The sequence below is a fragment of the Oncorhynchus clarkii genome, chromosome 2 (assembly GCF_045791955.1).
Source record: "Oncorhynchus clarkii lewisi isolate Uvic-CL-2024 chromosome 2, UVic_Ocla_1.0, whole genome shotgun sequence".
NCBI classification, from domain to species: Eukaryota; Metazoa; Chordata; class Actinopteri; order Salmoniformes; family Salmonidae; genus Oncorhynchus; species Oncorhynchus clarkii.
Window position 1 is genome coordinate 33800054 of NC_092148.1, and position 12695 is coordinate 33812748.

A 12695-nucleotide genomic window follows, 5' to 3' on the forward strand; every position below is an offset into this window, starting at 1 on the left:
ATGCTTACAGTACAGTAGATGCAGTTTACTGAGCATCTGTCATCTGAACATGCTACCAAAGAGAAAACATTTCTAGCAATCATTTCTAGCAAACACCCACACTACCAAGCTTATCACATGTTTTGGTGCTGGGAGTTACTGAGCCCAAAATCAACATTGTAGAAAACATAAATAATAATCCTATACAGATCCTCTGCACATTTGTTGTCAGCATCCTTTGTCACATTTATGTTTCACAAGATTTTAATGCAAGGCGTATACTTTTATTGTTTGCTGCTGATAAAGTTACGAAAACACATTGTTTATTATTTTTGAAGTTTTTAGCATTCTTTTTTAAAAATTTTAGCTGCTCCGAATACCACAAAACATTTTTTTTACTAATAAACAAACAACTCCCTGATTGTTCCCTGAGCCCTCCCCATCCCTCCCAACATACCGTCCCATGTGCCCACCCATCTCCAACTATGCCCACCCGCCACCCTTGCTTAACCTTTCCTATCATGCAGGGCTTCTACTTTTTGTCTGATAAAGTTCTAGAGTTACGAATTTTTTTTCTCAGATTTACTTTTTGTAATCCAGGATGGTTTGTCAGATTCATGCGCTCTATAGCCATGGGCTTAAGTTGGATGTCAGGCAGCGTTTGGCTGTGAATCGCGAACCATCCTCAGTAACACAGTTCACATTGGTCTCTCATTAAATGAGCTCTTTCCTGTCTTTGGGAAGGGATCCAAGCTGTAAGGCATTGTTCTGACTATTCTTTCCTTCATTATCAGCACAGTGAGAGTGTTGAGTCTGCCATGTAGGACAAAATAACTCACACTCGACTGTGCAGTTGAAGGAGCCCATGGTCTGCCTGGAGGGATTTCTTTTCAATTGCTCTCATTGGGCACGTTCACTCAAAAGTATAGTCAGCGAAGTCAATTGCCTAGGATGCTGAGGTACTGAGTAGCGTAACTAAATAGGTACAGTGCCTTGCGAAAGTATTCGGCCCCCTTGAACTTTGCGACCTTTTGCCACATTTCAGGCTTCAAACATAAAGATATAAAACTGTTTTTTTTTGTGAAGAATCAACAACAAGTGGGACACAATCATGAAGTGGAACGTCATTTATTGGATATTTCAAACTTTTTTAACAAATCAAAAACGGAAAAATTGGGCGTGCAAAATTATTCAGCCCCCTTAAGTTAATACTTTGTAGCGCCACCTTTTGCTGCGATTACAGCTGTAAGTCGCTTGGGGTATGTCTCTATCAGTTTTGCACATCGAGAGACTGAAATTTTTTCCCATTCCTCCTTGCAAAACAGCTCGAGCTCAGTGAGGTTGGATGGAGAGCATTTGTGAACAGCAGTTTTCAGTTCTTTCCACAGATTCTCGATTGGATTCAGGTCTGGACTTTGACTTGGCCATTCTAACACCTGGATATGTTTATTTTTGAACCATTCCATTGTAGATGTTGCTTTATGTTTTGGATCATTGTCTTGTTGGAAGACAAATCTCCGTCCCAGTCTCAGGTCTTTTGCAGACTCCATCAGGTTTTCTTCCAGAATGGTCCTGTATTTGGCTCCATCCATCTTCCCATCAATTTTAACCATCTTCCCTGTCCCTGCTGAAGAAAAGCAGGCCCAAACCATGATGCTGCCACCACCATGTTTGACAGTGGGGATGGTGTGTTCAGGGTGATGAGCTGTGTTGCTTTTATGCCAAACATAACGTTTTGCATTGTTGCCAAAAAGTTAAATTTTGGTTTCATCTGACCAGAGCACCTTTTTCCACATGTTTGGTGTGTCTCCCAGGTGGCTTGTGGCAAACTTTAAACAACACTTTTTATGGATATCTTTAAGAAATGGCTTTCTTCTTGCCACTCTTCCATAAAGGCCATATTTGTGCAATATACGACTGATTGTTGTCCTATGGACAGAGTCTCCCACCTCAGCTGTAGATCTCTGCAGTTCATCCAGAGTGATCATGGGCCTCTTGGCTGCATCTCTGATCAGTCTTCTCCTTGTATGAGCTGAAAGTTTAGAGGGACGGCCAGGTCTTGGTAGATTTGCAGTGGTCTGATACTCCTTCCATTTCAATATTATCGCTTGCACAGTGCTCCTTGGGATGTTTAAAGTTTGGGAAATATTTTTGTATCCAAATCCGGCTTTAAACTTCTTCACAACAGTATCTCGGACCTGCCTGGTGTGTTCCTTGTTCTTCATGATGCTCTCTGCGCTTTTAACGGACCTCTGAGACTATCACAGTGCAGGTGCATTTATACGGAGACTTGATTACACACAGGTGGATTGTATTTATCATCATTAGTCATTTAGGTCAACATTGGATCATTCAGAGATCCTCACTGAACTTCTGGAGAGAGTTTGCTGCACTGAAAGTAAAGGGGCTGAATAATTTTGCACGCCCAATTTTTCAGTTTTTGATTTGTTAAAAAAGTTTGAAATATCCAATAAATGTCGTTCCACTTCATGATTGTGTCCCACTTGTTGTTGATTCTTCACAAAAAAATACAGTTTTATATCTTTATGTTTGAAGCCTGAAATGTGGCAAAAGGTCGCAAAGTTCAAGGGGGCCGAATACTTTCGCAAGGCACTGTATACAGCCTAATGTGGCAAACATGTTTCCCAGCATTACAGTAAGTAGAGCAGTACAGTAAATTACCAACTCTCATCTGATTTTGTTTTGCAACTCCCTCTGGTCCTTCTGCAGGGCATTCTACATCATGTGTTATCCTGACTGAGACACCCTCTGTCCAGAGGTGAAGGGTTAACGACTAGGGAGAACAGAACATTGGTCTATTTTGAGGCATGGATAGTGTATCATAACTGTCCTGATGTTTTTTTGTTAGACAATGTCAGGCTTCAACACACATGGAACATCATTTTTAATGTGGCATTTTGATGTGTGCGTGCGAAGCAGACCTGTGTTGAGATTGCATTGTGTCTTCATTCAAATACTTTTCGCTGCACTTGATTGAGCTTGCCTGGCGGAATGGAATCAACAAGGAAATATAGTCCTAAAACTGCAAACGCCACCCTTTCAGCACTCCAAGCAGGCTCAATCGAACACAACTCGGGGCTCTATTCACTCCGCACCGCAGAAGTTCAGCTTTACAGCGGGATTGAAATTTAAAAAGGCAACGTTCCCGCTTCGGCGGAGTCTGCATTCACGGTGACCGCATTCACAATGACCTTTACATTTCTATTGTGGATTCTGGAACGCTTCAGCTGTACAGATTGAATAGAGCCCTAGATCAAAGTATTTGAGAGAAAGCAAACACTATTTGAACCCAGGTCTGGTGGGAACTCGTGAATTGGACACAAGTCCAGTCATAGGACACTATGGTGGTTTCACTTCAGGCCAAGCCGGTCAAGCAGGTCACTCTCATGACCTGAGTTGGTGCTGGCTGTGTGTGTGGAAACACAATTGACTGTTTTCTTCCCCTTCTCTCTTTCTGCTGGGTCTTGTGGCTCCATTTTAAACAATACACATTTGTGTGTTTTGGGTGACATGTATTAACAGGAAGTTGGACATTTATGAAGGGTCTTAGTGTGGAGAAAGCAGAAGCAAAGATTACAGAGTAAGACGACCACCTGGGAATGATGTTAGATCTTTTTCTTTCCATACTCTTATTAGGTACAAGAACAAAATACATGGTCATTTGAGACTAGGAATAGATTCTTCCCTGATTTTATGTTCCATCATCCTTCAGCACCCTGGTCGTGCTAGCTGATGCTATCAGGATGATTTCCTGTCTCTAATTTATTTCACAGAGTACTAACATAGAGTATACTATACAATTCATTATTAGCATACGTGTCACTTCTCTGTAACAATTAACTATGAGAACCCTGTGTGTTTAAATGGAGCAGAGATGATGTCTGAAGGTCAGAAATAAATGATAGGAAATTAAAGCTAAAAAAAAGTGTGTAATAAAATATGAAAAATGTTCTTCATTTCATTACAAATGGTTTATCTTTACAATAATAGACTTAAAACATTATTAGTGACATGATTCTACAGTGTTCCTAAATTAGATACCAGAACAAGTGCTGGATATAGAAATTGACATATGCAGTACAGAAAGATAGGGGTGCATAGCAGTAGAATAATCTGGCTATTGTGTTTTACAGTACATTGAGATCTGTACTGCCCAATGTTCTAACACTGAAGCGTAAAATAACAGTGGAATGAATCGTTTTTTTGTTTTTCTTCATCAGAACTGCATAAGCCCAAACCTTGTTGTGTACACACATGTAAAGTACACACTCCACTGCTTTTGTCATATAAGATTTAACCCTTCTTCGACCAGTCTCAATAAAATCGAAAACCCACACTTAACACATACCCACACACACACACACTTGCTTACAGAGGTAAGCATACAGTAAACCATAGAGAAGGCAAGCACTATACAAGACTGAGCAGGGACAAGTCCAGATGCCACCTACAGACAAAAAAAATGTACAGTGTCATTTTTAGGACATCGTCAGCCTCAAGCCTCATCTGTCTGAGGTAGAGTTGAGGGTGTAGACTTTCACAAGCATGTCACCTGATAAACAGTTTTCTTTGGGTTTGTAATATTGATCGGAATTGTAGCACAGTCATGGTGAGTGAATCAATCCTTTGTCTGATAGTTGTTGTATGCGGAGGTGTAATTGTTTTGAGAGAAGCATGTGAGGAACGTTTGCTATAGGTGGGACCGTTTGCTTATATGCCTAGGCTCAAAAGGAAGAAAGGGACATACAGTAGGAAGTCAGAAGTTTACATACACCTTAGCCAAATACATTTAAACTCAGTTTTTCACAATTCCTGACATTTAATCCAAGTAGAAATTCCCTGTTTTAGGTCAGTTAGGATCACCATTTTATTTGAAGAACATGAAATGTCAGAATAATAGTAGAGAGAAATAATTATTTCAGATTTTATTTCTTTCATCACATTCCCAGTGGGTCAGAAGTTTACATACACTCAATTAGTATTTGGTAGCATTGCCTTTAAATTGTTTAAATTGGGTCAAACGTTTCGGGTAGCCTTCCACAAGCTTCCCACAATAAGTTGGGTGAATTTTGGCCCATTCCTCCTGACAAAGCTGGTGTAGCTGAGTCAGGTTTGTAGGCCCCCTTGCTCGCACAAGCTTTTTCAGTTCTGCCCACAAATTTTCTATGGGATTGAGGTCAGGGATTTGTGATGGCCACTCCAATACCTTGACTTTGTTGTCCTTATTAAGACATTCTGCCACAACTTTGGAAGTATGCTTGGGGTACTTGTCCATTTGGAAGACCCATTTGCAACCAAGCTTGAACTTCCTGATTGATGTCTTGAGATGTTGCTTCAATATATCCACATAATTCTCCTCCTCATGATGCATCTATTTTGTGAAGTGCACCAGTCCCTCCTGCAGCAAAACACCCCACAACATGATGCTGCCACCCCTGTGCGTCACGGTTGGGATGGTGTTCTTCAACTTGCAAGCCTCCCCCTTTTTCCTCCAAACATAACGATGGTCATTATGGCCAAACATTTCTATTTTTGTTTCGCCAGACCAGGGGATAATCTTTGTCCCCATGTGCAGTTGCAAACCGTAGTCAGGCTTTTTATGGTGGATTTGGAGCAGAGGCTTCTTTCTTGCTGAGTGGCCTTTCAGGTTATGTCGATATAGGACTTGTTTTACTGTGGATATAGATACTTTTGTACCGGTTTCCTCCAGCATCTTCACAAGGTCATTTGCTGTTGTTTTGGGATTCATTTTCACTTTGCGCACCAAAGTACGTTCATCTCTACGAGACAGAATGCGTCTCCTTCTTGAGCGGTATGACGGCTGCGTGGTCCCATGTGGTTTAAACTTGCGTATTGTTTGTACAGAGGAGTGTGGTACCGTACCTTCAGGCATTTGGAAATTGCTCCCAAGGATGAACCAGACTTGTGGAGGTCTACAAATTTTTACTGAAGCTGATTTATTTTGATTTTCCCATGATTTCAAGCGAAGAGGCACTGAGTTTGCAGATAGGCCTTGAAATACATTAGCCAATTAGATTCTTCTAAAGCCATGACATCATTTTCGGGAATTTTCCAAGCTGTTTAAAGGCACAGTCAACTTAGTGTATGCAAACTTCTGGAATTGTAATACAGTGAATAAGTGAAATAATCTGTCTGTAAACAATTGTTGGAAAAATGACTTGTGTCATGCACAAAGTCGATGACCTAACCGACTTGCCAAAACTATAGTTTGTTTACAATACATTTTTGGAGTGGTTGAAAAACGAGTTTATGTAAACTTCCGACTTCAACTGTAAATTAATATGTTGGTTTGCATAAAATTGTCCGTATTAAGACCCGAATGGAAGAAAGAAAGTCAAGAGCTCATTGAGAACTACACTTTTGTATTTTGGGAGGGTCACACCCCGTGAAACCCTGTAGAAATACAGTTGTTCATCGTAAATAAAATAAACATCAGTCTATTTCTCTAGTCCTAAACACTGAAGCTAAGTGAATGAAATCAGAAAATGTGTCACCACACACACACACATACAGAACCAAACCGATGCACTGACTGTAGTTCAGTAAATAAAAAGTGCATTTCATGGGGAGAAGTTAATGTGTGAAGAACATAACTTGCCATATAAAACCTCCAGTAACTATACAGCAGTAACATAAAAAGTACATCTACAATATCACAGTAATGTTCCACTTAAACATTGAACCCTTTAACATCAAAAGGCAAAACCAAACCTGAGAAAATAATCTCAACAAAATAATGACGCATCTTCATACATTTTTTGATCTTAAAATGTAGCATTTAAAACAATACTTGAACAGGACGTCAAAAATACATCTTTAACAGTGTAGCATCAGTTCAGGTTAAAGTGAAAACATGAAATGGTAATGTGGGCCCTGCCAGCAGTGTTTCCTTAGCCTGGCCCCAGATCTGTTTGTGCTGGCTTGCCAACTACTATGGACGTTGTTGGCGAAACAGTACAAGCAGATCTGGGACCAAGCTAGTGTTTCCTATTATGTCGTGGAAAAAGAATTACCCCGGTGAAAGATGATGGAACCATTCATTGGCTGTGTAGGTTTGTTGGAGTCATCTTTTGGACGGCCTGTGTCTTGTTACTAAATACAGCGTCTACTAGCACACCTTCACGTATTTGCATGTGAGCGCATTTTACAGACACACTTATTTAAAAGGAGAAATGCACTACACACAGTAACATAAAGGAACTAATTATGACAGTCGCTGATGAAATCCTGACTTTATATAGCTTCGAAAATGAAAACCCAGTTTCTGCTAATACACGTGTTTGTTCTTGTGGAGTTTCGTGATTTAGCTTCAGGCCACATCGTTGCTTGATCGCAGCTTGCCCTGACATCATTATAAGGGCACAGGGTAAAACAAATATTGAAGCTAGATTGTAATCTATACTGATAACCGTCATGCAATGTGTATCCATGCAGACTGTTCCAGTATCTCTATCCTCGGACTCTGTCATATTCGGAAAACCAGTGTTGAAGTTGCATATTGATATAGATGATCGAAATGACGACTATATCAATACAATGACTCAGAGAGGAGTGTAGTGGGATATGTCCAGGTTTAGGTCAGAGGTCATGTCCATATCCCTAGCTGAACAATCAGAGGCTCTTCACAGAGCCTACAAACACAGTGTCCAATAGAGAATCAGGCCCTTTTGTATCACTTCTGAAGATTGTGGAGTTCCCCTTAGTGGCAGTCTATGGGCTTGTGACTGAGGCCTTGTCTTGTTGGTCTCTCTCTCTCTCTCTCTGGACCCCAAGGCTGTAGTGGAGCTCATCACTGCAGCGTTCACATGATGCGCATTGTGGACATACCTTCCTCATCATGTGGGCAGTCTTTCAGCTTCCTCTTAAAATACAAAAAAAACGCCATTATGTCAATGGAGTGGCTATCATGTTGAACTCATCTGAACTGTACTATAATTGCAAGTCCAATTCCGTTCATAGAGGGTTGATTTACTGTACACACCTGATTGCGAAAGAGAATCCTCATCCGCAGTGGAGAACTGTAGATCTGACCCCAGAGCAGCTATGGAGCTCCTGGGCCGGATGCAGCGGTCGCCTGAGAGACTCCTCCGCAGTAAGGCCTGGAACATGGAATAGAGATGATCAAATCATGATACTAGCCACCTCAATGACATGAATAGATGATCTTAACTTATTGCTTTGAGGACTACCATACTTCTACAAAGGAGAGTGTGTTGGTTTGGGGCTAGTACTAAAGTTATAGTGGTAAGCTTACCTTGTTGGTTTGTAGGCTTATACACAGGTAGTGATAATAGTGTTTTGGGGTTTGGTAGTATACTACGATAGACGTGATCTTACTTTGCGTGTTAGGGGGCTGCTTGGAGCCGAGGCGCTGCTGTAGAGACTCAGGCTGGAGTTGGACCTGCTGACCGTCAGGGTTTTAGACGAGCCTCCTTTCTGGGAGTTGTCGAATAAATACTTCTCCTTTATCTTTAGGTTCGTCCGACCTTTCACTGTGAAATAAATAACAGACATCAATGGTCATTGTGAATCTGGCTTCATTAAAGCAAGCATTTTGGGAGGATGTAGTGGATGCAATGCAAGTGGAAATGGACTGTAATTAAAGGCATGCGGAAAGAGCTTTACAGTGCTTCTCAGGTCACCACGGGCGCTGTCCACATGCTTTCGAATGCACTGCTAAAAACTGATACAAGCTTTCCAACTAGCATTGCTAAAAAAAAAAATGCTAGCCAAGAGATTATGGATGTTGCTAAATGACCAGCTAACAAACTTCAAAATGGTTCGGATGAAATGTCAACATTTAACTAAAAGTTAAAACCTTATATTTGAGAATTATTCATCAATCAATGCGGTCCTACTTTAAGTCTCCACTAACCTCTACAAGGGTCATTCTTGACCAGGAATTCATCAAGTGCTGTCCAACCTCCTCCCACTCGTACCATCAGGGTACTGCGCAGGATACGCACCATCCGCAACTGTTGGGAATCCCCAAACTACAGCAGAGGCCAACGAAAAACATAACTGGGTTCAATAGTCTGGCATTAACAACCCTATGACCAAAGTTTTCTCTGGGTTCAGTTCAACACATGTTCATTGTTACAATGACCGACATGCAATCAAAAGGTTTACGGTCCCTCACCCTGTAGCGGTTGGCACTGATCTGCTCCACCTGGAACCTCTTGGGACAGTTGCACTGAGACACCTGTCGACTCACCTGAGGGAGATACGGGAGTCAGTGAGTCAGATAACGTTCATCAAACACAGCTGTGTTCAGGTGTAATACGTGGAACTGTATGCTGTTACACCGTTGGAGATCCTGGGCATGAAAACAACTCTGGGAGACATTTCACCTCCTCGTTGATCTGATCTGCATCTAGCGTCCTCCTGTAGGGATCCCGGCTGGGATGGAGGGCACTCACAAACTCATAGTAGTCAATGAAGCCGTCCCCATTCATGTCAAAGATATTGGCCACTGCATTCATCTCCAGGGAGTTGGTGGGGAATTCTAAAAAGGTCATATGTGGATTTGTTTTAGACTTTTAGACTTTGAATCAGTGATGGGAGATGACATTTAAATACGATTTTAATAACAGACTGATCAAAGGTTTCTGCTGATTCAATAATAATAAGTTACAATAACAATGACAATAACAATAAGTTCTATCCAGGACATTAGTACCAAGTGGCAGTTTTATACACAAATAAAATCAATAATGGATGGGCGTTTATATTGATTAAATGGATATAGGGTTTGAGTGACCGACGCTGAGAGGCTAGGAGCGGGTATGAGGGCAGGGCTTACTGGATGCCAGGACATTGTCGATTAACTCCTTCTTGCTGATTCGTCCGTCCTGGTCCCTGTCGATGTTTCGGAACACATCTAGGATTCGAGACTTGAGGTGGCTGATCCACTGCATGTAGCGCTTTCGCCAGACGTTGAAGTCAAAGTTCGCAAATTCCTCCATCTGTTTGTTGAAAATCAATAACATTAGTGACAAATGACATTAACACTGTACATAGAGTCATTTAGATCCAGATTTGAAGCTATTGAAAGGGAAACTCGGTAACACTTCCAATGAATACCCTCTTAATAATGCATTTTTACTATGTCTTATTAACTAATGCACTTTAATGCACCAAAAGCTGCTCACAAACGTTCACAACTAACGTTCATAAAGCATGTACGGGAACGCAGCATACCGCTGTGAAGCAAATAGTTAACATATAGCTGGCAGTATGTTGTGGCAGTCACCTCTTGGAGTCTCTGCTCGTGCTGCTCTAGGCGGCCCTGTCTGGCCAGAGCCAGGAGCCAGAGTTTCTGCCAGTGGCTGACCAGCTGACTCAGCTGAGGGGTCTGAGGGTTCAGGTTCTCTAGGGGGAGAGGGATGACTGTAGGCTGGAGTTTCAGAGTGCTCCTCCTCTCTGGAGCAAACACAGGAAGATGGATACCTCAATTAGCTTAGTATCTACAAACTTCCTTTTACATAAAAAAAAAAAACATATTTTATTTGAATATCAAATCATTTCCGGGGAAACCTTACTGTGGTCAAAAATGTACAAAAACAGCAAAGAGCAATTTCTCAAGCAAGAATTTAGCAAGGACTGTCTGGGAGTGGTCTGATTGGGTGGAGGAGGGACTGACAACGAGCAGTTATTGGCAGAGAGGTTTGGAACTCTCTTTAGTCTTTTAAGTAATTTACCGCCTGGTGATGTCGATAGGCAGGCCAAAACTCAATCCCATCAAAATAGGCAGAACTTTCAGGTGGTCTTTTCAAACAGCTCTTACACTAAAAAGGCATTATCAACATTTTCACAATTTCACACCATTATTCCAACTTCATAGTGTGAAAATATATACAGTATAAAACACAGGACAATTACTTACGTGTTTGACTACATTGGGCCTTTAGTGTAAAATTTGTCCATGTTTGACATAATCCCTCAAAAAATGTGCACGTCAACATTTTAATATGGCTCAGATTAGTGCTGTAAGTGAAACAGGCATTCAATAAAATACAAAGTCCCTAAGCCAACAGGTTGCAAACCCTAACCCTTCACTTACTTGTCAGTGCCTTGCGGCACGGCGAAGCCTGCTGTTTGGGGATCAGCTTCTGTTTGCAGGATTTTGTGGCATGTTCTACATCTGGTAGTTTTCGGTTCAGCTCCTCCATGAATACCTGGAGAGAGGAATGGTGAGTTATTATTCGAGTCTTAACTAAAAAGAAATTGAGTCTGTAAAGAACAAAATAGATAGCATTTTGTGAACTAATACTCACACTTGACTTTTCCCCCCCTTAATAGCTCTGATTTTGCTGATAGCTACTTTATTGAGGGACAATGTCCTTACTATGTGATATGTGGTTGTCCCACAAAGCTATCTTAAAATGAATGCACTAACTTTAAGTCATCTCTGGATAAGAGAGTCTGCTAATGACTAAAATGTCAAATGTAAATGTATTTGGTTATTGTATACTGTGTGGATTGCAACTGTTTAGCTGTGTTTGTTAGTCCTGTGCTCTGTATGGTTTGTAGCTCGTAGAGACTCTATGGTTTGTGACTGTGAAACTCTGTGTTCATGTACTATACCATGTGTTGGACGATGAGTTCCTGGTTGTGTTCTATGCTCTCAGCCGGTGGCTCCTGGTCTCTGAGGTCGAGGGCCTCCTCGGCGGATGAGATCCAGTCCAGTAGGCGCTGCAGATTCTCCCGCTCATCCTCCAGAGCAGACAGGCTGGCCTGGATCCTCTGGCCCTGCTGCTGGGCCCAAGTCTGCACCTGAATCGGAGAGAGAGAGAGAGGGAACCACAGCAAAAAATTACTTCTGAATTCTGTGTTGTCTACAGGGAATCAGCAAGACCACCTAACAGAAAATGACTAACTGCAGACTGACTGACGCAAATTGACTGACAAGCTGTCTGGCTGGCCAAGTCACTCATTCCCTTTGCACCGGCTAGCACATCATAGGCAGCAACAAAAACCTAATTTATCTTCAAAATGGATCAAACATTCACAGTTTCTTTGGTGGGGGAGGGGCAATGTAAATATAACCTAGCGTAGCAGGTGTAAAAAGACGCCTGAGCAGAGATCCCACTTCAGTTTTTAGGGGAAGCAGAAGTTTGGCTGTAAAATACTGTAGCCCTGAAAACCGGATGTTAGTGTTTTCTGGTGGCTCCGCAAAGGCTAATTTAAATACCTCAAAGAAATAAGGCTACACTGACACAATGCTTAAGTCATTATCATTACATTTTTGTCCTACGTAAAATCCTAAGTAGGTAAGAGTGGTCTTACCTCTTCGTAGCGGGTCTTGGTGACGCTGATCCAGGACTTGAGTGTGATGATGGAGTCTGGGTGACAGGAGGACAGGATTTCCTCACTCAGACACTGGATGCTCTCTAGCTCCATCTCCTGGAAGCTCAGGGAAGTGATTGACTCCTGGACACAGGGCACAAACACAGAGCTCATTACACCCCCTGTCTACTGGGTAATGCCATCAAACTATAAAACTATGAGTAAATACAAAATGATCTGAAGCGTGGTATCTTGAAAGTCAGTAAAGCTGAAAAGGCAACCACAAAACTGAAACTACCTCCCTCCAGCCATCTGAGTCCATCACCATCTTTCAGTCGAGCCCTACCTCTTCATCATGGCCTGCCCTTAACCCCACTATCCTCACA

General features: G+C 41.8%; 1 protein-coding gene across 1 annotated transcript in view; it reads right to left on the bottom strand.

The window, feature by feature from the left end:
* Positions 1 to 5946: 5946 nt before the first annotated feature.
* LOC139377275 (microtubule actin crosslinking factor 1b) overlaps positions 5947 to 12695 on the bottom strand; it is a 32351-nt gene continuing 25602 nt past the window's right edge. Inside the window, exons 29-39 of the mRNA XM_071120284.1 lie at positions 12310 to 12453; positions 11608 to 11796; positions 11084 to 11198; positions 10274 to 10443; positions 9824 to 9986; positions 9372 to 9526; positions 9161 to 9235; positions 8897 to 9014; positions 8359 to 8513; positions 8003 to 8120; positions 5947 to 7882 (exon numbers count right to left, since the gene is read on the bottom strand). Coding sequence (XP_070976385.1) covers positions 7857 to 7882; positions 8003 to 8120; positions 8359 to 8513; positions 8897 to 9014; positions 9161 to 9235; positions 9372 to 9526; positions 9824 to 9986; positions 10274 to 10443; positions 11084 to 11198; positions 11608 to 11796; positions 12310 to 12453 — 1428 coding nt within the window. The 3' untranslated portion in view covers positions 5947 to 7856. The remainder of the gene's footprint in view (positions 7883 to 8002; positions 8121 to 8358; positions 8514 to 8896; positions 9015 to 9160; positions 9236 to 9371; positions 9527 to 9823; positions 9987 to 10273; positions 10444 to 11083; positions 11199 to 11607; positions 11797 to 12309; positions 12454 to 12695) is intronic.